Source organism: Sciurus vulgaris (genome assembly GCF_902686455.1).
Source record: "Sciurus vulgaris genome assembly, chromosome: 1".
Taxonomy (NCBI): Eukaryota; Metazoa; Chordata; class Mammalia; order Rodentia; family Sciuridae; genus Sciurus; species Sciurus vulgaris.
In genome coordinates, this window is record NC_136461.1 from 192,675,001 (window position 1) to 192,700,881 (window position 25,881).

Here is a 25,881-nt window from a genome sequence, read left to right on the forward strand (position 1 = left end):
TGGACAAATGGAGGAGCAGGCACCACCAGAGATGAGAACACTGGTGGGGGAGTTTGGACAAATGTCAGAGAAAAAAGATAATAACTGCGTGAACTAAAAGGATAGAGGCATCCTGGGTGGGAGAGTTGTTCTTTCGTGACAAGTGTTAAAACAGAATTGGAGGACACGTAGATGGAATGCGTGTTGGATGTTGATTGCACATGAAGGGTGATGAGATCTGATTCTACTTAACCACTTCTCCAACAGAGCAGTAGTGTGACCTGCTCATGACCATGCTTCCCTTTGGGCTCATGGGCTGAATTTCTAGTCCAGGAGATCACCCCAGGGTCTCCTGAACAGTGTGTATGCAGGGCTGATAATCTGGAGTAGGCCGTGACCTCACCTTGTACATGTCTCTAAACCCGTGCCCCTTTGTACCTGTAGGTATCTTGACTTCCCATTAACCACTAAAGTGCAGCTGTTCTTGCTTCATGTGGATCTGTATCATAGAGCTGTCTTCAATGATGCTCTTTGCCACTCCACAAATAAACTCCATGGCTCATTTTGGAATACAATGGGTTGAAAATTCTTTAATCCTCCCTTGTGTTTATTCCAGCTTTCCAGACAGGAATCAGAAACCTGGTTGTAGATGATGAAACCACTTCTAGTCTGCGGGTAAAATGGGACATTTCTGACAGCAATGTGGAGCAGTTTAGGGTGACCTACCTGACAGCGCAAGGGGACCCTGCAGAAGAAGTGGTAGGAACGGTCTGTATAAATACAGCTAAATAGAAACTCCACAGACTTTCCTAACAGAACTAATGAGGCAATCTCCAGAAACTAATGCAAGATTTACTGCTCATTGCTTGGTGATTCTACCATCTCCAGAAACTAATGTTCTTTGTCAACCCAAACTTTACTGCTGGTTTCCTGATAACTTTTCTATCTCCATATACAATGGAACTATAAAACCTCTGAATCTTGTTTCTAACGTTGCTTCTGCTGCCTTGACTACTTAGAACACCAAAATAGGGTCATAAAAGGCCCATCACATACTTATATCTGTAGGTAGATAGGTAGATAAAATGTAAGATAGGAATTTAACTTTTTTGCCCTTGGCAATCTGATAAAAAACTTTTAAAACAAAATGCACATGAACGGTCTTCTTTCTTAGTTGATGTACTTCTAACAAAATGTCATCCGTTTAACAAATAGTTACTTTTTATTTTATTGACACCAATTCATTTCAAGCAGATTTACAGTCATTTCTTACATATTCTTAATCTTGGGTGTCTCTCCTCAGGGATTTAGATTTTTATATGTTGTGTTTTCTTTAAGTCGATCTATCTTTATTTCTTTTTTTTTTTAATATGGTAAACCTGTCACCCTCTTTATCATTGCCTCCCCATGTTTTCTTAATTTATTTCATAGTACTTAACTTGAAATTGTTCTGTAGATGTGGGTCTAGGAATCAGATAATTCCAGTTTTCAGCCAGAAGAAATTTGTCTTTTTCATCATGCAATATGATTTAGTGAGCTTCATTAATTGAACTTTTGGTCCTGTGTTGCATTGTTTTTGACACTCTAAGAAAGAAATTTTCAAAATCCATCACTGCTCAAGAATAGCATTATTCTTTCATTCCCTTTCTTACTTAAAAAATCTTGGTTGGAAAATCATTTTTATTTATGTGGATATGTAAACAATTATTTGAGCTCAAAATTCTTTCAGGAGAGCACTCTAACAGATAGAGGAAACCTTATAGGGCACAATGATAACCTCAACAAGAACCCTGTCCAAGCCAGAAGATCCATGAAATTGGTCTGGGGGTACTTGTGGAAAGTTAATGGACACAAAGAAAATCCACTCTCATCATACATTTCAAATGATTCATGACTTAAGTACATTTTAAAAAATGTACCTAAGCATGGCAGTTAATGTTATAATTTAGAATGTTTTATTTTTCCTCTCATTGTTCTCCTATCATAGTTCAGTTCCTAAGAGTGAGAGCCATAGAAACTTCCCAGCCTATGGGGTATTTTTTTGTTTTGTTTTTGTGGATTTTTCTTACTCTTTCCAAGAAACACATTAGCTTCTTGGTGAATGATTCCTCCTAATTGGGAAACAATAACAATTTAATCTCACACATGCACTTGTGAGCTACACAAGCCAAGGTAAAATAATAATAATATTTACTTTGGGTTGTTTCTAGATGATTTTCCCTTTGCAAGTTTCTTTCATTTAGTTCTGTTTATTTTTGAAACACTTGGACACCTTCATGAAGGGGGAAAACGATCAAAGTGTTAGTCTGCACCAGTTAAACAAACCTTTAATAAAAATGAAAAATATTGATACATTTGGTAGTGGTTATTTACTATGCAGATGTATTTGTTTTTGTATTTTGCTTTTGCTGTATTAAAAAAATGTACTGTAGAATTCGTTAAACATCCATCTCTTTGGTGCATTTTAATTACACTGGATTTGCACAGACAACTTACACGCACTTTCTTAATTAGGGTCTCACCTGAGGATCAATCAAGAACTTATGTTTCTTCAAGTGTTAGTGCTATACAAATGTATTAGTATTATTACTAGAAATAGAAAGTGGGGTGCATCTAAGTTGAGATTATGAAGCTAAGGTAGGACCATCAGATGTGGAGCTATGCCAAAGGTCCACAGACCAAATGATATCTTCAACTAATGGTGACTGCAGGGAAAGAGATGGCTAACACATATTATGAAAGCAAAAGGAAATGGGTCCAGAGAAGAGGCATGACTCTTAACAGGTTTCCAAATTTTCCTTAACTATAAACAATGATTATATGAGGAAAGAATAAGAGTTTTGGAGAATAATACAGGTATATAGTATTGCAAACCAAAGAAAACAGGGTAATTAAATTTACCAGTTAAGATATATAAATTATTTATACACTTTCTAGGTGTAATCGAATCTACCAGATACTTTCAAGAAAAAAATTTGAACTCTTAGAAATAAAACTGCTTGCCAATATTTCATAAGGATTGACTTTCAACTCTGCTTTGAAATTGGAAGAAGTGGCTGAGACGTTGCCTCAATTGTGTTAGAGCAGGGAGATCTCTTATTTATTTATTAAAAAAACAAACAAACAAACTGGTCTTGATACTAGACTTTCTAGAGCCTAGGTGTCAAAAGCATTAACTGTGACCTGAATTCTAAGTTGTAAGGCATTTTCTTGAGTTGAACTACTCAAAATGGGGCTTGGTTTCCTACATGATAAGTCCAGATTTAAGGTTAAGTTTTTAAAAATGTGGATAGCCATTTGATATTGCTGCAACAATCCAAGAACAAAATCATGATCACTTTTCTAGCAAATTGGTGTCAGTGTATTTTATACAGATATTCATCTACAGTGGATTGGAATTAAAACAACAATACTACTATCACCTCTTAGTCTTTAATCACAGGGAGTTGGAGAACCATTGTCTAAAAACACAACTTTGTAAGGTGGGACAAGAGTGAGATATAGGGGATTCTCTTTCTACTGCAGGCAACAACTTGCTGCCTGAGGTCCAGGCTGCTCTAAAGAAATTTGCGTAGTAATGGAGCCAGAAATGAAGTTGCATTTCTGCAAAAATGAAAAACATGAAGTTTACTGTAATGTTTTCATTATGTTTAACTATGAGCATCTTTTATAGATTAGTTTTAGAAACAAAACCACCATCTGCTATGACCTGCCACACTTATTGTTAGTACAGACATATATATATATATATATATATATATATATATATATATATATATATATATATAACTCCACTTTGCCTAAACAAGCAGAGGCCAAACAGGAAGAAATTTGCATACTCCAGGAATTTCCATTTTACTGTTAGGAATGAATATCATGAGGGTAAAAGGTTTAAAGCAATACCCTTGTGTGGAGTAGAGAGCCAAGACTGAAGCAAGGTGTGGACTAGATCCTGGTGTTTCAGTTTGACTGGGTGGGCTTCAGTTTCCCCTTATGTAAATGAACGTAATAACACCCCTTACCTCCAAAGGCAGTGATAAAGATTACGTGAATAACTGTATTCAAATCCTTGAATAGCACATGTTTGCAAGGTGGGTAAGTGAGAGCTATTGTTATAAGTCACAGCAGCTACTTCCTGGCAAGCAAGATGAGTTCTCCAAAACGCTCACACCACTTTTCAATACACCACAGGCTGAACTTGATTGGTTGCAAGGTCATGTGTTTTTCAGTATGAAAGATGACCTTATTTAAGGAACATCCACATGGGTGGTTTGCTAGACAGACAGCTTGGAATGAAAGCCCTGACTCTGTGCTCCAAAAGAGTTATATTTAAGAGAAACACCCCTAAGAAAGTTACACTGACAGAGTAATACAAGTCAGGCCACCACAGTCACAATCCTTCCTTAAAGTCCTTAATGCCAGGGTTGTCTGACTTTAGAATAAAGCAGAGACCCTCTTTTTCATTGCTCCTTCCCAGAACCCCACGTACACACATCAATGTGACTTGCTAACTTTCAATGCCCCTTCCTATGAGGAATGGATTTACATTAATCTAATATAAAATCACCTAATTCAGACTTCCCTTTTCATATTAAAAACATTGCTTTTTAGAGCTTAGCAATATCTTAGCAACAGCTGCTTTCTGGGTTCAACTGGAGGCTTTCTAAGGCTTATTCCATGATTTATAGGTTCCTTCCTTCATCCAGAAGTAGACAGCACCGCCCTTTGCCTGCTGGCATTTCACCCAGCCCTTGAATGGAGAAGTCTCTCCAGCTGTTCTGGTCTTGTGACTCCCTTCAACCCATTTGGGTTAGTTCTTCATCTTAGCATTTTTTCCAGGCCTGATTATGTTCCTTAAATGGTCCAGAGATGTGCCAGCATCTAACTGTTAGAGCGCAGGCTGCCAGTTTTGTAGTTCCGGCATTGAGCACATGTGGGTTTTCTGGTCCACACAAGGCTCTTAGGGATGCTGGGTTTGCACTGCTGTGCTCCATGGTACGTTGCACTCGCACTTCAGCAGTCGACCCTGGTGCTGCATTTCTGTTTTTGGCACCTTCTTAGAGACAGAGGGATCGTGTGCAGATTGAGGAAGATGACTCCCCTTGGAAATAAAAAACGTTGCAGCATTTTTTAGTGTTGCTGGTAAATATGTTTCAACTTGGAAAACTTGGCTCCCATGCATGGCTCTGTTGCTCTTGGCTAGCATCCATTCTTTCTAATTGAAGGAACAAAATGCTGGGGTCAGGTTATCTCTGAAGCAGGAAAGCAGGGGAGGCTGAATTTGCAAGAGGATACTTAAGTTGAACCCAAACCGATAAGCAGCAGCTTGAGTTATAAAAGGAACACTCCTAATCCATAAACACCTGCTAGGCAAATAGGCCATTATTCTGTCTTCTGAAGACCACAAATGCTGAGATGTTGAGAGAAGAATATTCCTTAGAGCTTAAGAGCTTTGAACTTGAACCTTCTGTATCTGTGGGTGTAGACTAAGGGTAACTGGGAAGGGGAACGTCACAGAAATGCTCTTGCACGCATGCCCTTTCTTTTTTCACCATGCCCTCAGCATGTCCCCTGCTCTGACAATCTCAGAGTGTCTACAGTCTCTGATGATTTCTAAATGTCTCCATTAGTAGGTCAGTGGGAACAGGATGTCTTACTAGGACGATGGTCTCTGCTTTTCTGTTCAGGTTATGGTGCCCGGGAGCCAGAACAACCTCCTTCTGAAGCCTCTCCTTCCGGATACTGAGTACAAGGTCACAGTGACTCCTATCTACACTGACGGAGAAGGTGTCAGCGTCTCTGCCCCTGGAAGAACCTGTAAGTGACGTTTTCTCCTTTTAGATATGAACCAACTCATACATTGGAAATGTTTGTTCCCCTTAATGAACCCGGAGAGACACAGTATAGTGAAATGAGAAGAGCAAAAGTGATTGGGAAACAGAAAATCTGTGTTTGAATCCCGTCTTCACATACAAGCTGTCTACCATTGGGCAAGTTGCTCAACAGCTCTGGGCTTAAGTTTTCTTTTCTATGAAAACTAAGACTTGAAAAACAATCTTTGTCCTTCAGCATCTGACTCATCACAAGCCCTGAGGATTCACCAAAATGTACTCTCATTCACCCACTGTTCTCAGGATAAATCCACTGTCTTTCCCATGGCGCTACACACCTCTATGGGCTGGACCCTGCCCATCTCTTTGATCTCACCTCCTCACAAGTCCAAGCTCTAGCCCACTTCCTGCCCGGCCCTGGACTCTATGCTGTTCCAGCGTTAGGCTGTAACTAGTCAGTCCTTCCCTGTGGAGCATCCCTTCCCTTTTACCTTTTCACTATGGTTTCAGTTCAATATCGAACCTGCTTTCCGTTCAATATCAAACCTGCCCCCATCCCTGCCTCAGCCTTTCTGGAACATTCCATGCAAACTAGTTTCCACTCTGTGATGTTGTCCTGGTTTTTTTTGTTGTTGTTGCTGTTGTTGGCCTTTTTTAAAAATCCTGCCATGGCACTAGTTACTGCCTGGTGTTCTCTTTTTTGTTCATGGATTTCTTCACTGTCCACCTCCCATCTCTGGAAGGCAGGCATCACGAGAGCCTCGGACCTCATCCGTGCCTTTCACTACTGCCTGCGAAGCTCCCACAGCCGTGTGTGGCACGGAGGAGACATCGTGAAGTAGTTGAGATGAATTGACCCTAATAATTAAATGAGGAATGGGTGTGAAAACTCTTGGTTAAAATACTCCCAAGCCTTGGTTGTCTCCATCACTGTAGTGAATCTCTATACTTGCATGAAGACTAATGTAGGGCATGATGGTTTCAAACAGTGACCTTTTGATAATTAATTGTATGAATTAGGAAATTAGGTAGCTCCACAAGTATCAATCAACATCACCCAGTGGTATTCACTTGGTGGATGCACTGGTCTGGAAGGTCCATGACAACTGTACTTATTAACCTAGCATCTGAGTGGGGACAGCTCGACTCAGTTCTCTCTCTCCAATAGTGTCAGAGCCTCTCCATGTGGTTCTTCCACCAAAATGGCCATCTTTCCTAAATGGCAACTCAGGACTCTAAGAACAAGATGTCCAAGAGGCAGGAAGTGGAAACTGCTGGGCTAGTTCAAGTGACTGCCCGGAACAAGTGTCACTTGCGCTGCAGCGTATTGGTCAAGGTAGTCATAAAGCCCTCCCAGATCCAGACAGAGCTGTGGCCTCCACTTCTCAATGGAAAGAGGATCAAAAAAATCTATGACCATCTTTAGTCCATCATGAATACTAAGTAGTTACACAGGATCAAGTGCAGAGTCCTGTCAGAGACCGAATTCTATGCCTGGAGCACCTGAGTATGGCTTTTTTTCTAACCGAGTCTCTGCAAGTCATTAAAATTCTTCAGCCCAGAGTCCTCGTTCTGCTCAGCTGGGCAAATAGCTATCACCACCCCACTTAACAGCATTGGCATCTGTCCCTCATCCCTGTGTCTGTGCTTTTGTGCCTCCACCTAGACTTCATCCAAACGGGCATATTTTGCTAAAGATCACCTAGAGTGTTGTGACCTGTATTTATTTCCCCTGAGGGGTCATGTGGAAGGAGAGAGGGCAATGGGAAGAGGAGACAGTAATGGCTCTCCACTTTTGCCAGGACCAGCATCTGGATTTGGTCTCCTATATTGGATCATTGTGTGCATTGTCTCCACTGGATACATTGTACCCACAGTGTGGATATCCATCATCTACACTGGATATGTTATATGTGTCAAGATGCCCTATAGTGGCATCTGCCTTTGACTTATACATTGGGATTTTTACCATGTTTTCATATTTTGCTGCTAAATAAATATTTGGAACCCACAGACTTAAACAACAATCAGAAATATGAGAGATTGCACTCTTATTTATGTGTGATTTGTCAAAATGTCTAAATGCATTCTACTGTCATGTACAACTAATTAGAACAAATAAAAGTTAAAATTAAAAAAGACAATAAAGCCATATTTACCTCACAAAGACTAAAATAGACAATTACTGTAGAAACATGACTTAAATCTCATTACAAAAGTACCATTAGATGTAGCAATTTCTTGATAGCAAAATTATTTCAAAGTGTGAGTAAATGGCCCACATATTTTAAGAGCAGTCAGTACAATAATTATGTTCTATCAACAATGAAATAATATGCTGTCAAGATGTATAATAGAGCTCCTGCACTTATGACTTATAAAAATTGATAAACAATGATAGAGAATTTCAAACAATGTAGGCAATATGAAGAGTAAAACAAAGAAATCATCAGACTTTTGCCTCCAAGAATAATCATTATTTATGTTGTGTGAGCAGCATCCTCAATATCATTTTGATATATGTGGAGCAGAGAGCACTGTGTAGATAGTAAATTTTAATAACACTATCCAACTTGATTTTACTTCAGATTCATTGAGGAAAAGGGAACCCGCATGATATTGAATGAATTTCTGAATTTCAGACAGAACTGTTTCCTCACAAATGCGATTTTCCATATATTTAATATTTAAAGCAACCGCAGATTCAAAGGCTTCCCACCAATGTGTTTTGACCCTTCGCCCTTGTGTCTTTAACCCTGTGGGATGATTTCTTAGTTTTTGTTGACCACAGCATAGGTCCTAAAGAAGGAAACTACACTGAATTTCTGTTTCTCCTTTTCTTTCCTGTTCAGTGCCCTCCTCTGGTCCCCAAAACTTAAGGGTCTCGGAAGAATGGTATAACCGGTTGCGCATCACGTGGGATCCTCCATCTACCCCTGTGAAGGGCTATAGGATTGTCTATAAACCTGTCAGTGGTAAGTAATGCTCAGCCCCATGAGCAGGGATCTAAAGTATATTTTAAGATAATTTTTTTTGGTTCTGTTTCTATAACCGTTTGATTTTATGTTTTAAAGAATTAGGAATATGGGCTGGGGTTGTGGCTCAGTGGTAGAGCACTTGCCTAACATATGTGAGGCACTGGGTTCAATTCTCAGCCACGTAAATAAATTAATAAATAAATAAAGGTATTGTGTCCATCTAAAACTAAAAATATTTTTAAAGAAGAAATAGGAAGAGCCTCTTACCCGTTTTTCAGAAATAAAGCTTTTTCTAACATGGGCAGTGTTCAGGTAGATATTATCAGGAAGGGTGGAGCTATGACCTCACAGAAAGCTACCTGGCACAGTAATGATGTACACCTGACCTACTCACAGCCTAGACAAGGAACCGGCCTAAGAAACCTTCATTCTCTAGGAATAGGAAGCTTTATGGATCGATGGATATAAAAGCTCTAAACATTTGAAATTCCTAATTCTGATTTTTTTCTTCTGTCTCAGATTAGTTGGAAGAATATCATTGATCAAATTCTCAGTCTTCTTATTCTGGAAAGTAGAGGGATAAAACTCATCAAAGCAGAGAGATGCTTTGACAGCAGTCTCTGAGCCAACGGCTAGGTTGCCCTGCCCTCTGCCTCCTACATCATTATATCTTGAAGGCAGAAGAATGAGGCAAATAGGGGGCGATTGTGCATTGGCCCATCTGCCTGTGAACAGGAGACCGTGTGCACCATTCAGTGTCATCTCTGTACATTGAGCATGCTCAGGGAAGTTTAAGCTGGAAACTGAAAGCCTATTATAAAGATTTTTTCCAATTTTCTAGACCTGGGCCTTCAGAACTCTGGTTGATCAGCAGAAAGTGTTTCTCCAATTATTCTTAACTTGGCAGGAATATTTGGAAACATTCTTTGAGCTATTACAAAATGCTTTCTGCCTTCAAACACTCCATGAGTATTGATATAATGATGAGATTAACCTGAGATGTTGCTCTGCCCCTGTATTAATTTTCAACCTCTTCTGTTATGTTCAACGAATTATAAGGAGCTATTGTCATGGGGCCTATACAACTAAAATGGTCTCACCTCCAGTTTCTCCAGACAAGCACTTTTATGATCAATGAAAATAAAATAGAAAGGCTATAACATTCATATACTGGCCTGTTCCATATTGATTCTTTGGGTCTCCCTCTCTTTCTCTCGTTCTTTGCTTTAGGTTAGAAGCCTGTGTTAATTTGCAAGGTATCTTTCCCAACTTATTCTTTGGATAATTTTATAAATATTTATCAGGTTTTCTGAGTACAAATACCTTTGGTTTTGATTGGTGGTTCTTGATTGATGCAATTTGCCCCCAGTGGGGGCATTTTTGATCATCACGGCTGGGGGTATGGGGATGTGCTACTGGCGTATAGTAGGTACTGCTAAACATTCTACCCTCATGGTACTCTTTGCTCCCAAATAAAGAAGCATCTAGTCCAAGTGTCAATAGTGCTGAGGTTGAGAAATCCTGTCCAGGCTTAGTGGGAGAATTGTACGTGGCCATTTGACCTGCACATATGGGGCATGGGAAAATAGCCACTGAGTTAACACACACAAACAAACACATGAATATATTGTTGGAAGGGGCTTCATGGAGGAATGTGATGAGTATTTTAGGAATTTGTTCTCACTCAAAGCTCTTAAAGGATAGGCACATATGGGAAGATGCAGCACACAATAAATTTGTGTAAAAGCAAAAAATGATTTTAATGTGAAATCAGACACCAGCCAGAAACTGAGTTGAAACAGAGTTGAAGTTATAAAAGCCTGAAGCCAGCTGATCCAGGGCCTTGGAATAAAAGCTTTGTCTGTCCAGGATTTGAAAATACTCTGAGGGGTAGATGAAACTGTATCATACACCTTCATACTGGTCTCCCATGTGGCAGGGTCTGGTCTGGTGTGCAAAATCAGCTGCTCCTGCCACTGGGGTGCTTGCTGAGGACAAAGTTGGGTATCTGAGAAATTGAGAATGTTTTCTTCAACTGGGCAAGGACCTCCCAACAAGGATTCACTTGTTTTGAGTAAGCACAAAGGGAACATCTATAAGGGAAAAAGAACAAGATGCCTTAAAATAACCTCCAGCTATGGTCAGATACGGGTGTTAGAACTAGATATACTAGGTTCAAAACTCAGCCCTGCTGTCTGCTTGCTGGATAATCCTGGGCAACTGAAAGCAGCTGAGTGCAACTCACTCCAGGGATTCTTGCATTTCCCACATTCTGTTGTTGCTGAAAGATCAACTCTTTCTCCTTCAGTTCCTGGCCCAACCCTGGAGACTTTCGTGGGCGCCGACATTAACACCATCCTTATCACCAACCTCCTCAGCGGAATGGACTACAACGTAAAGATATTCGCCTCCCAGGTGGCGGGCTTCAGTGACGCGCTGACAGGCCTGGTGAAGACACGTAAGGCTGGTGTCCGTCTGCTTGCCTGGGCCCTGCGGGGGGCCCTGCTGCTCGTAACCCAACCCCTGCTTCAGCATGGCAGTTGGTTTCTCTTTTCCTCGGTATTGTCCTTTCTGGATGGTGTTTCCTGGAAAGAGAGGTCTACTCTTTCCTCAGGGGAGTTCCCAGTCCTGGTTGGCAGGCTGGATGTCAGCACCTGGCTTTCGAACTGGCTCCATGATGGCAGATAGGATTTCCTTCTGGAAAGTCTTTGCTGGCATTTTTCAAAATAAATGAAATTTTCCAAACAGCAAGTAACCCGGCATGGCCAATGCCAGTCAGCGTTGGGCCAGGGAAATTTTGCTTTTTTTCAAAGCCATTCACCTTCCAGCCCCTGCTCCCCCCGCCCCCATACACCATCTATTAAAAGTACATGCTGCTCCACTCTAAGAACTTCTTTCTCTTTTATGGGATTTTATGCTGTCTGCACACTGTCTGGGACTTCTCGTTGGCACACAGCACAACAGACACCTATGGAATATGCAGTATTTTCCAAATTCCAGCATGTACGTTCCATATTCCTCAAGTGTGTTCTACCTCCACACCATCTGGGGAATACATTTCTTTAAATCAACTTAAAGTTTTCAACCTAAATACTTTTCAGAATCCATATATTTACTCTAAACAGATTATCAGTATTTTAAATCACATTAAAAGTAACACAGAAATGATCGCCTTACAAACGGTTCAGCTGCATGCTGATTAAAATAACCCGAGTGCTGTGGACAGCACATGCTCCATTTGAGAATGGATAGTCACGGCAGAATCAAGAGAATAGCCCTTAAGTGTGCGGCCTGTTAGCTGTGGTCTTGGGCACATTACTTACCTTCTCTGAGTCTGAGCTCGCTCAACTCTAAAAGGAAGACAATGACCATCTTGCAGGGGATGGTGAAGATGAAGGAGATGAGGTGTGCCTACAATGGCAGGCACTGGGAGCAGCACTCTTATGATTGTGATAATTGTGCTTTAGACGCCAGACACAGAACCTACCCTCATCCCTAATCAAGATAACTTATCTGATAGACAATATCAAATGAGAATGGGCCTCTGTTACACCAGACCCCAGCCTCCCTGGATTTCAGAGAGGACAGCCCTTCTTTAAAGGGGACTTCCTTAATTCTCCTTGTGGAATATCTTGAGGTCTTACAGGCTAGATGCTGGATAAAGTTCGACCTCAAATGGTCTCTGTATTCGAAAGGTCTGAGAAGCCTTTGGTCTGTGATGCTGACCTTGAACTTGACTGTTGAAGTGACATATTCTGGGCCCTGACATAAACCTCTCTATATTTTCGTGTTGTTCTGTGACAGCACACAATCCTCTGTCAGCCCAGCATCGCATCTGCTGTGCATCTTCCAATCTTTCTCACCTCTCTCCTTCTCTGGTTTACTTTCCTCCTTGGATTACCCTCTTTGTGCCACTTCCTCTGTGTCTGTGATTTTTTTCCCTGGGTTTCTCCCTATTCTTTATTCTCTCATTCTGTCCTCCCTTCTGTGACTCCCTCTTTTTTCTTTCCCTTCCCCCTTCTCTCCCTTAAAAAACTTCAAATATTCCAAACTTATTGTGAAAAACTAGGAGTGTTAAAGTATGGTATATTCTTGTCCTTAAAGTAAGAATTAAATAGGCTTATTATTTATTATCTTCCTCCCTAACAACAACAGCAGCAAAAACAAAACCTCACATAATGGCACATAAGTAAATTTTATTTTTTTAGAAATTAATGTAGAAACCATTATTAATTTCCTTTTGTGGTGCAGGGAGAGTACTAGTTTAGTTGGCTTTAGAAAAAATCTTCCCAGGAAGTAACAATATTCAGATATAAATTATGATTAATTAATTTACCATCTTGAAAAAGATAATTACAAGGTAATTTTATTGTATGAGTTAGCTAAGAGAGGGAGAAATCAGAGAAAATGATATGGATGGAAGTAGTCTGGACCATTAGGGAAAGTAAACAGTACTAAAATTTTCTGTTTAGATCTAAATGATAAACCCCAGATGCCTACTCTTATCTTGTCCTAGAGAAACAGTATTTGTATTGATTGCCAAAATAATCACTTTTGCATATCAGTGTTCTAAGGTTAATAAGAATCTATGTTTTTAAGCAAGTTGTATTATATGTGTAAATTCTTCCATTTAAAATTTTTCAAAAATGTGTTCTTTCTCATTCACATTTTGTTTTGCTTTTGTTTTTGATTGGCAAATAATCACTGCCCATGTTTATGGGATACAAGGCACTATTTCAATACTAGCAGTCATTGTAAAGATCAAATCAGGGTAATTAGTATATCTACCACCTTAAATATCATTTCTTTGTGGCGGTAACATTCAAAATCCTCTCTTCGCATATTTTGAAATATGTGATGCATTAGTATTAGCTATAGTCACCCTACCTACTGTGCTCACACTATCTTCCAATCTAAGTGTAACTTAGTCCCCATTGACCAAGCTCTCCCATTGCTCCTCATCTCTCCCGCCTCTTCTACCCATCCCTCTCCTCTACTTCTATGAGCTCAACCTTGTCAGATTCCACTTATGATTGAGATCACAATGAAATATTATTCAGCCATTACAAATGATAAAATCCCATCAATTGCCACATTAGACTGAGTGAAATAAGCCAGGCACAGAAAGACAAGTACTGCATGATCCCTGATCTGTTTTTGAAGGCCAATCCTTGTGAAATTGCCTGTTTGTGTAACAGTTCCATTGTGTCCATTTTATTTTTCCCTTTTATTTAAGTCATGGCTATTTTCACTGGTTGATAAATGCATATCGTATCTACATTTTTATTAGAAAAGCATTACATGTTAATTGTGGAATGTGTAGAAAACATACAAAATAAAGAGAGAAGGAAGAAGATCAGAAACCACCCAGAACTCCAACCCCCATAGTATTTGGCCTTTTTCCTATGAATGTATGTTTTCCTTTTCATTTACAAATACCAGACAAACTGTACTATCCATAATGTTTTGCAGCTTGTTTTCTCAAGTCATAGCATATTTATCTTTTATGCACTAACTTATTGTGAGTTGATAGATTTCCCACCTCAGGATAGAGCTAGTTAGAGTGGCAATTATCAAGAATACAAGCAACAATAGGTGTTGGAGAGGATGTGGGGAAAAAGGTACATTCATACATTGCTGGTGGGGTTGCAAATTAGTGCAGCCACTCTGGAAAGCAGTGTGGAGATTCCTTAGAAAACTTGGAATGGAACCACCATTTGACCCAGCTATCCTACTCCTTGGCCTATATCCAAAGGACTTAAAATCAGCATACTACAGTGATGCAGCCACATCACTGTTCATAGCTGCTCAATTCACAATAGCCAGATTGTGGAACCAACCTAGATGCCCTTCAGTTGATGAATAGATAAAGAAACTGTGATATATCTATATATATATATATATATATACACACACAATGGAATATTACTCAGCCATAAAGAATAATAAAATTATGGCATTTGCAGGCAAATGGAAGAAATTGGAGAATATCATGCTAAGTGAGATAAGCCAATGTCAAAAAACCAAAGGACAAATGATCTCGCTGATAAGCGGATGGTGACACATAATGGGGGGTGGGAGGGAGGCAAGAATGGAGGAAGGAGGACTGTATAGAGGGAAAAGAGGAGTGGGAGGGGTGGGGGGGGAGGGAAAAATAACAGAATGAATCAAACACCATTACCCTATGTAAATATATGATTACACAAATGGTATGCCTCTACTTCATGTACAAACAGAGAATCAAGATGTATCCCATTTGTTTACAATTAAAATAAATTAAAAAAAAGAATTTTACTATAAATATCTTTAGTCTTGGGGACATTTGTGGCATCATCTGCAGTGTGACACAATTATCTTTCTATTTCAATTGTAGTGTTCTTGGGTGTGACCAATCTCCAAGTCACCCAGATTGAAATGACCAGCCTCTGTGCTCGGTGGCAGGTGCATCGTCATGCCACGGCCTACAGGATAGTTCTAGAACCCCTCCAGGGTGAGTACAGCCCATCATACATGCTGTCATGGAGTACTTGTGAACTTGGTTCCATGCAGATCACTGTGAGCAGCACACATGGTACGTGAGACGACAGTCCTCTTGAGGATCTGTTTATGTGGTGGTCAGCCATGCACCATGTGGGCAGACTGACCAGCATGTCGTCCCTTGCCCTCTCTGCACCTCCATTTTTCTCAGCTGTCCGTGGGTACGAGGGTATTGCTGATCTGTGTCAATCAGGTGCACACAGGAAGCACCTGAGATATAGAAACAAATAGCCAACTGTTAAGGCTGCCTGGTTTTGTAGTCTTGCTATTTACTCCATGGAGACCAGCCTTGCGTTTAATGTTTTTCTTAGTCTTTTTCTTTTGAGATAATTGGTGATCAACACACTCCCTTTCTGAAGGTGTATGAACAAGTATCCCAGTACTGAAGGATAACAAGTCTTTAGAACTTAATCCTAAAGTTGAAACACTAGAAACTGTTTTTCCTTAGAAATACTGACAAAAGAGCAACCAAAGTCTGATTCCCCCAAACTGGATGGCGAGGGCTGCTAACCCTGTTTTCATGGTATTAGTATGGATAGTATTCAAAGTGAAATAATGAAAATTAATTCGATTTGTAAAAACTGTAGAAATGTCTTGTTATTTTGTGGGGATTATAGAAGACACTAGAGAATTCCAGATGAATTTTTTTTATTTTTTTTTTAAATTTTTTATGTTCCAAACTTGATAGCAAAGTTGTTGAAAAGGTAGCCTGTTCTTTCTGGACAAACAACATTGGTTTTCCCACTTGTAAAAAACAGAAGGAGTCGATTTGTTCAGGTTCAGATAAGACTGGGCTTACTAGCCCTTATCTCTCACTATAATGACATTAAAAAATCTACGAGTCCCACTTTTGAACCAACCTATAAAGGGGAAGACAATTCAGAAGAGCACTGAGGTCACTGGAAACAGAATACAAGCTGAAGTAGGAAGAACATTCTAGAAGAATTTCCTGTTGGTCTCAGCCCAGATATTGTCTCAATAGCTTTGTTGTGCCACCGCTTCCTTGATTCCATGTGTCTAAGCCTGTTGCTGGCTCTGCTTATGGGAGTGGTTTAATATGGGCTAGACAGTGAGGAAAGAAAGGAGAAGACAAGAATTTTGTGGTGCGTTAAATCTGATTTATGGAATGCTTAGCCAGAAGTAGATGAGAGATATACAACTATTTGAGGAACAACTACCAAAATCTCAAATCATATTTCATTTATCTTTATATGTCACACTTTGATATATAAGGGTTGACAGTTAATAGTGTTTGTTAAGCTTTTAAAAAATACTAAGCAGAATAATCACAGTCCCAAACCATCCCTTAATACTTTATCATTTTACATGATTTAAAAAGTTGAAATAGAGGAAACCTAACTCCTGCAGATATTCATTGTTTTTCATCAAAATTTTTAACTATATAAGTTGATGTATTGAAACTAGCTTTATCAATGGAACTGGTAAGATATGTATGTATTTTTTAATTCAGTGATTTTAATATGGCATATTTGCAAGCAGCATTGTGATTCTTTATCAGAGAATATGATTAATGTGTGTGATAATGCCGATCTGGTAATCCAAAACCACAATAAGTTATTTCTGGAGCCAACATCTTTGCTGGCCAAAAGCTGAGTCCATATATGTATTGTTTTAATCTTCCAGTTAAGTTAGCTTGTGCTCCCTCAGTATCATGTTCAGGCTGCCAGAGAACTTTCAGCCGAGTCTCTACAGTCTCAATTGAATAAGAGTGTGCAAAAGTGCTGTTCAATTTACTTCTCAGCAACATTTATAGCTGAGAGATTTATGAGCAAAATTAGCCTGCGCCTCATTCTCCCAGTTGTCTAACTGAATAGTACTTATCAGCCACAGATTCTAAATCTACAGCTTCAAAGAGGAACATTGGTGGGTATATGAACATGGGGGTGGCAGGAGGGAATGTGTAGATGTTAACGTATACAGTTTAGATCAAGGAATAGTGTTTCTCCTTGGGAGTGGGGAAGAATAAGCTTCTTTACAGGGAAATGTGACCGCCATTTTGATTCACTGTCTCTGGGGGACTTGTGACATCTCACAATGTCCCTTCTTCCAAGGGCAGATGAGTCTTACAGCCCAGGAGTTCTGGCTCTGTGATGCCTTTCATTGACTGCATGTGCTGCCTCTGTAGAGACTTTGTTATTCTTCTACCCCAGCCAGAGGAGGTACTATGGGTTAATGGGACCCAATTCCTCCAGGTGTTGGAGAAAAGCTTTTACTCCAGGTTGACCTATTTCTGAAGGTCTCCAACAGCTTCCTTCAATTTAATGGATAATTTTTTTCTCATGGCCTGATCATGTGTGCTTTTTTTTCTTTTTTTCTTTTTTTTTTTTTTTTTCATGAAGTCAGTGTAGAGAATTCTCTGCTGTAACCACAACTGCTGGTCAACTCTTTTCTATGGGCTTCAGTTTCTCTAAAAATTACTTCATTTGAAGTCATTAACTGAGGCAATTATCTGCACATTGCTTTTGTCAATAAGGTCTCTGGGCTGTATCATTCACATTTGTTAATTTTATTTATAAAAAAACAGATAAAAGGCACTTAAGCAAAAGGGTCAAATTTTTGGCTTGTATGTTGAGAAGTCTAGAAGCATCCAACTCCAGGCATGTCTTTATCTAGGCCTTCAGAGTCATCAAGATGAAATCATTTTGAAATTTTTTATTTGTTCTTCTTTAGATATACATGAGAGTAGAGTGTATTTCGACATATTGTACATACATGGACTGTGATGCACTCTAATTAGGGTTCATTCGTGTGGTTGACATGTTATAAAGTCTTGCTCCATCCTTTTCTCCGCCTTCTTTCTCAGCCAGGCTCTGTGTGGGCCTCAGTAAGTTTCAGAATTACATCTTCCCAAATTCTCTTTCTCAATATTTCCAACAGAAGTCCAGGAACTGAGTCATATTGGCCTGGTCTGGGTCACATGCCCCAAATCTGTCATTGAATTCACAGGCATGAAATAAATTGACTTGGTTGGTCCTGGTTGCTTTCCACCCTGTATCTGGTGGTGGCGGTAAAGAGGGGTGGGGTGGACTTCAGTCCTCTCCAAATCATACAGACCAAGAGTGGACAGGAATGGATCCAAAGAAAGGGGGATTAAATGCAAGACAGGCAGAAACTGCAGATGTCCTCTACTTAGGTAAATATTACAGCATGTTTAGGGCCAAGAGGAAAAAGAAAAAGATTACCAGAAGGACCAGGTCCTCTCAGAAGGAACTGAAATAAAATCTGCCAGTCATCTACTCGCCCAATTCAATTATAGACTTTTGGGTAATTTTAGAACAGAATAAAGTAAAAGGCTTTTGGTTCGACTTGGTAACTCACAACCCCATGAGAAACCCCATTAATTTGGTGGGTGCTCTGGGGCTCAGTCCCTCTCTCCATCTGTTTTTGAGTTGACTTAGCACTTTCAAGTTCATGTATTTATATGCCACAAAGGCCCCAATACTGTGTTCCCTCCCTCATCCCCACAACTTGGTGAACTTTTTTGTAGCTTACTCAGAAAAGAGTTCAGAAGCTGTTTTACTTGTATTTATTTCCTTTTTAAGTACTGAAATGTCAATTTTGCAGTAGCATGCACTAATAAGGATGGAGAGATCTTGTAATGAAGAGCCTGTCTTTCCAAAGGCGAGGCCCAGGAAAAAAAGATCATGTGAAACAAAACTTATTCTCAGTACTTTTTTGAAACAGTGACATTATGATTTGGGAACAGGGTATTTGAGAGACTTGGGCAGTGGGAGTATTCATCTCATAAAATGCCAGCCTGCATTCCAAATCTCCTTCATGGCTCTCAGAAACTGTTCTGGTTACATTTTGGGCAGTCAAGTTGGTGCATCAGTATCAACATGATGATAATTCAGAGGTAGTGTTTATCACTGTGTCATAGAAATGAATAGAAGAAAATATAGACAGAGTTTTTTCCCATGTTTCAAAACATAAACTAATTTTCTGCTTTTGGCATAAGGGGTTGAAGAAATTAGTCATCATCTGAGCAGTTTAGGTTTTATTTTCCTTTAAAGAAAAGCCACTGGACTTGAATTGCACATGCCAAAAGCAGCATGGATACGGTTCTCTTCATGGAACCTCTCTTTGTTAGTATTGGGAATCAAACTGATATTATTTGCCATTGATTTTATAGTGCCTGTTCCAGTTTTCCAGTGGCTTATAGATTTATTATTTTTAGCAGTAAAACCCATTAATATTCTGTTTTTAAAGGTCTTTCAGTACATTGATATCTATAAGAAATAGGAAATGGCAGAAAAGCACATTTGTAGAATTGATTCCCTGGAAAGTTCCTGGAAAACTTTTGTGGACATAGATTAACATAATCCATGCATAGGATTCAGGAAGTGTTTGTATTCTGGGTGGCTCACAGGGGCTTCCAGAAAGCTCCAAAAGGTGCTTAAGGGTAAGAAAAAAGAGTTATTGTGGGTTTCCAAGCCTGGGAACCACAGACTGAACTTGGACTTCAGCAAAGCAGAGCACTGGATTTTCTAAATTTTACTTACTATCAGATTTCCTTCAGAATAATAATATAATCTCATAAACGCCTTAACAGTTTTTATTTCATCATTTTTATAACATTTAAAAACTGGGGTAGACAATGTTTTATTATAAACAAGTTAATAAAGGTTGCATTATAATATTTACTTCTGGAAATCTGTAATATTCACAATATATAAGGAAAAAAAATTGAATTTCATTCATGAAATAGATTTAATGTAATTAGTTTTTTAAAGGTCAGGATTTTTCCATAGACAAAATTTAAAATGATCTGTATCATGTTTATTCTGATATATACATATTGAAATACACATCTGCTTTGTACCAATATCTATACATTAAAATATAGGTGGATGTTCATCTAGTATTATACTTTCTTAACAAACAAAAATTATTTGACAATTTCACAATATGCACTTAAAGCAACAAGTCTGCATTTAGATTTTCTGTATTTTATTTCAATAAATTCTTTTGCAAATAACATTTTGGAGGAGTGGATGTTTCTTTTTAACCATTAAATATATGTCTAGTGTATTTAACCAATGTGGTTTTGAGAGTGTTTTGAAATTCTTAGAAATAAAGCTTTATAAGGTGTTGATTAAACACTGTGTATCAAAGGATCATTCTAATTGGGTGAGGTGGCACACATCTATAATCCCAGTGACTGGAGGCTGAGGCAGGAGGATCACAAGTTCAAGGCCAGTTTGAGCAACTTAGTGAAGCCCTGAGCAACTTAGTGAAACCCTGTCTCAAAATAAAAAAATAAAAAGGGCTTGGGATGTGACTCAGTGGTAAGGTTAAATCCCCAGTACAAAAAAAAAAAAAAAAAATCACTCTAGAAGGAGACTTGAATAATTGTTCTTTCAAGGCAGCGGTGATTCTTCCTTTCAGCTAATTATTCCATTATGGACAAAAATGAACACTATGCCTAGAAGAAACTGTATATGAAGCTTTTCAATAAGTAGAACCACCAGAGTAAACCATGTCCAAATGAGTGATAAAAGACTGAGTCCTGAGGCCCGATCGCCTAATCTCCAGCTGTTGTATTTGCACATTTAACATGCATGTAGAGCTTTCTCAAGGGTTTTATTGTGAAAAATCTACCCATTTAATTTACATATTTTTTAATGATACTTCAGTGGAAATGAAAGCAATACCCTCTGACACTGGATTTTAGAGTACTGAATGCAGCTCTCACTTCTGCTACTGAATTAATTATGAACTGGGCAAATTACTAACTTTTCTGGCCTCCAATTTCATGTCTTTAAATTGGGGATAATTATAAATATTGTAAGGACCAAATGAGTTAATACAAATAAAAGTCCTTACACTATTGCTCAGCACATGATAAGCACTCATTAAATGGTGCCTCTGTTTATCTTTGTGGTTGCTGTTATCATTAATACTTAGCACAGAACCTTTGTTTGATAAGCCCTCAAGGAATGAACACAATTAATCCAATGTCCTCAGGCTCAGGCCCTAAAGGCCAACCCGGATTCTTGCAGGAGAGGCATAGCAACTTGCTGTGGATGCAGGGATGATGAAAGGTGCTAACAGTTAGTGGAGCCTCCAGTTCTTTGTGCCTCATGATGGAGAAGGCGGCAGAAGGTGCCATGATGTGGCATTACTTCTTGGTAGAACTAAAAGGATCTGGTAACCAGGAAGCAGGAGGCAGCTCTGAAGTATGTCTGGCCTTAAGCCACTTAAGTACCATGTCCTGTTTCCTCAATTAAGATTTTAAAAGAATAGAAAAGAATTTTCAGAGTGCATATAGGGACTTTGTAGAGGCCCCTCAGAGCTCCCTAAGAGTCTACTTTATGATGGAAAGAAAGCATGGTTGTCCACTAAAAATCAAGACAGAGAGAGAGAGGAAACTAGGCAGTCTGGGGACTCCTTAGTTTTCCTGTGCCAGTTTCCGGCCCTTGCTTGTATTTTAGGCAGCTTTGGAAAAGGTTTTTTTTGTTGTTGTTGTTGTTGTTTGTTTGTTTGTTTTAGTACTGGTGATTGAACTCGGGGACACTCAGCCACTGAGACACATCCCAGCCCTATTTTGTATTTTATTTAGAAACAGGGTCTTACTGAGTTGCTTAGTGTCTCACTTTTGCTGAGGCTGGCTTTGAACTCATGATCCTCCAGCCTCAGCCCCCCCTAGCTGCTGGGATTTGGATAAGACTTTTGAGAGCCTGAAAGCCCACTAGACTGAAAGCATGAGAACTGCCTAGAACTTTAAAATTTATAACTCCATTACCCACATCTTAGGCTACTGCCTAGAAGGATACCCTATTGAATGGTAGTAAGTTATAAGGAGTTAAAAGTACGTGTCCTTTAATGTCATTTTATGATCATATTACTGTTCTGAAGAATCATGTTGAAAAAAAGGGAGTTCAGATTTTAAACAATGAATATACTCATATCCATCCCATAGAGCAGATCAATTAAGTTGTATGCAATGTATGCATATAATTATGTGTATTAATAGTTCTTCATTCACTAGAGGGTAGAGGGCTGACCTCAGGAGTCTTTTTCTTTAAATTTTTATATGTATTTTTGGTTGTTGATGGACCTTTATTTTATTCATTTACTTATGTGTGGTGCCAAGAATTGAACCCAGTGCTTCACACATGCCAGGCAAGGACTCCACCCCTGAGCCACAATCCCAACCCAGGCATCTTTTAAGTTTTATTTTTGTACACATAAAATGTGATTTTTGATGGAAAAACCCCAGTGGATATATAAAATATTTAGAAAACTTCACACAAGTGTAATTCATGCTGGATATTTTTGATGTCATGCATATTAAGCATTATGGAAGCAAATCATCTATGGATGGCTTTTGAAAAAAATGTTTATATGTATATGTTTTGCTTTGCTTTTATTATAGATACACAAAAGCAAGAATCTACTGTAGGAGGGGGCACAAACAGGCATTGCTTCTATGGACTTCAGCCTGATTCGGAATATAAAATCAGTGTTTACACCAAGCTGCAGGAGATGGAGGGACCAAGCGTGAGCATAGTGGAAAAAACACGTAAGTCTGGTGGCCTGTCTTTGGATTCCCCTCAGTGTGAACCAACACAATTCTAGGCATTCTGTTTTGGATCTAAAACTTTGTTCCATTTAGAAAAATAGAAGCTATCCCTGCCCAGGAATACATGTAACCCAAGTTTTGTTCCTCTTTTCTAACCCCAGAATTCTTTGCCTATGGCCCACTGATGTCACCGGTATATTTTTTCCCCCATTCTTCACATATGTTCCACAAGGACTGCAAAAGCCACTTGATGGCAAAGTGCTTGACACAATGACCCATGTTGTGATCCTTTTCCATAAGGCACGTCTGTGGTGTGCGGAGCAGAAAATGAAGTTTAAGGACTGGGTCCTGACATTTAAACAATGCCCCGTTACCCCGCCATGAGGGTGGGAATGGAGCCAAGCTGTTCCAACTGGCTGACCCTAGAGTTATTGCTTGCTTAAGAGGATCTTGTGTTTTTTTCAAGTTGGCAGCAGATCTGATGCACCAAAGGGAAAGGCAACGTATAAAATTAAACAAAGCACTTTTTACATGTTCCAAAGGAGGGTGTCAACCTCTTGGAATGACTTTTAATAAAGAATTCCTGACCTGGAGGCCACAAAAATTAAAATGTTTTCAATTTTATTGAATTCTAGGGGACATGTGTGTCTAACTCAGTATCTTAAACTTGGTGGGAGATGGGCTTTCATGGTAGCCTATCTAGCATATCCATGGTGTTTATAAAGCACTCCCACCATCTATGGATTTTTCAGCCTCTCTGACCTGCAGAAAGAAATCATTATCAGTGTGTGACATTAAAAAGCAGAAGGTGAAATTATAATTAATTGAGTCATCTCATTTTCTTTGTATAGAGACTTCATTTCATAACACTGATATAATATTTTCAATTGCATGTGTATTTTGAGGTATAATTTATATATCATAAAATGTAAGTGACATTTTAGGTGTACAGTTCAATGAATTTTAGTACATTTAAAGAGTTCTGTAGACATTATTACAATCCAATTTTGGAAGGATTCCAATCCATAGAAATCTTTTCTGTACACGCACAGTCTTTCCCTGCTCCCACCCTCAGCTCCAGGCAATCTTCTTTATTTTATCATGTATTTGCCTTTTGTGGGCTTTGCATATAAAGGAAAATATAGGTAATTTTCTGCATCTTATATTTTTCTTTTTTTAACTTATTTAATTATTTTTTATTTTTTGCAGACTGCATTTTGATTCATTGTACACAAATGGGGTACATCACTTTGTTTCTATGGTTGTACATTATGTAGATTCACACCATTCGTGTAATCATATATGTACATAGGGGTAATGATATCAGTCTCATTCCACCACTTTTCATAACCCTCTCCCTGTCGTTTCTCTTTACATGATCTAAAGTTCTTCCATTCTTCTCTCACCCCCTATTCCCCACCCCCATTATATATCATCATCCACTTATCAGGGAAAACTTTCAGCCTTTGGTTCCTTAGGATTGGCTTATTTCACTTAGCATGATATTCTCCAATTCCATCCATTTATTTGCAAATGCCATAATATTATTCTTCTTTATGGCTGAATTATATTCCATTGTGTATATATACCACAGTTTCTTTATCCATTCATCTGTTGAAGGGTAAGAAGACAAAGTAGGCAGGAATCTTCATCATGTTGGCTTAGGATCAGACTTCCTTAACAAGACTCCTAAACCACAAGAAATCAAAGCAAGAATCAATAAGTGGGATGGACTCAAACTAAAAAACTTTTTCTTAGCATAGGGATACAATCAATAATATGAAAAGAGAGCCCACAGAGAGGAAGAAAATCTTTTCCACATGCACTTCAGATAGAGCACTTATCTCCAAAATTTATAAAGAATTTACAAAACTTTACACCAAAAATATGAAGAACCCAACCAATAAATGGGCCAAGAAACTGAACAGACACTGTACAGAAGAAGATATACAGGTGATTAATAAATATATGAAAAAGTGTTCAACATCTCCAGTAACTACAGAAATGCAAATTAAAACAACTCTAAGATTTCATCTTACTCCAATTAGAATGGCGATTATCAAGAACACAAACAATAATAGACGTTCGCATGGATATGGGGAAAAGGCACACTCATACGTTGCTGGTAGAGTTGCAAATTGGTGCAGCCACTCTGGAAGGCAGTGTGGAGATTCCTTAGAAAACTAGGAATGGACCCACCTTTTGACACAGTTATCCCACTCCTTGGTTTATACCCAAAGGACCTAAAATCAGCAAACTACAGTAACACAGCCACATCAATGTTTATAGCAGCTCAGTTCACAATAGCTGGATTGTGGAACCAACCTAGATGCCCTTCAACAGATGAATGGATAAAGAAACTGTGGTATATGTACATTTTTCACTTAGCATCAATCTTAGACTTATTCATGTTGTAGAATTTATCAGTCGTTTCTTTTTATTGTTGACTAGAATTCTATTTTGTGAATGGACACCACTTAATTTTTAAATTAATAGAGCTTTGATAGTGTACAAGATTTAAAGTCAAACAGCTGATTGAGTCTCTTCTTCTGCCCCTTTCTAGCATTGAGACCTTGGCAATTCAAGACCTCTGAGCTGATTTGCTGGTCAATATAAGTTAAATATCTACTCTCTTACCTCCAGTGGTGGCAGGAAAGATCCAATATAAAGAATATCTATTGGAAAGCTTTCCAACTGTATCTCATTGAACAAGAACTTTTTATCATTACCATAATTATCTATTCAGAAGTCACAAACTGACTGCCATGGTGCTAGATCTCACTACCAGACATATTTTATTTTTTGAAAACCCAGAACATCTTAGAGCAGAGAGCCCATATATCCCCATGGTGCTGGAACCAACTAACTACTGTCTGTAGTGCATATACAACAGGTTTATAGGCTAAGTTCTTTGTTCGTTTTCATTCTCAAACATTTCAGTTTGGGTTCCCTGCTCTACTTCAACTTCCCCTAACCTTAATCCCATGACTGTTAACTGTCAGCCTAGGGT

At 38.9% G+C, this 25,881-nt stretch overlaps 1 protein-coding gene across 4 annotated transcripts in view; it reads left to right on the top strand.

Moving 5' to 3' along the window:
- The window catches only part of COL14A1 (collagen type XIV alpha 1 chain), a 220,956-nt gene that overhangs the window by 105,060 nt on the left and 90,015 nt on the right, over positions 1-25,881 (top strand). For 3 of the 4 annotated variants that reach the window (XM_079140174.1, XM_079140177.1, XM_079140176.1), the window contains exons 19-24: positions 596-747; positions 5,667-5,796; positions 8,663-8,785; positions 11,097-11,246; positions 15,162-15,278; positions 22,725-22,871. In XM_079140174.1, the coding sequence (XP_078996300.1) occupies positions 596-747; positions 5,667-5,796; positions 8,663-8,785; positions 11,097-11,246; positions 15,162-15,278; positions 22,725-22,871 (819 nt within the window). The remainder of the gene's footprint in view (positions 1-595; positions 748-5,666; positions 5,797-8,662; positions 8,786-11,096; positions 11,247-15,161; positions 15,279-22,724; positions 22,872-25,881) is intronic. The other variant, XM_079140175.1, reaches the window with a different exon arrangement.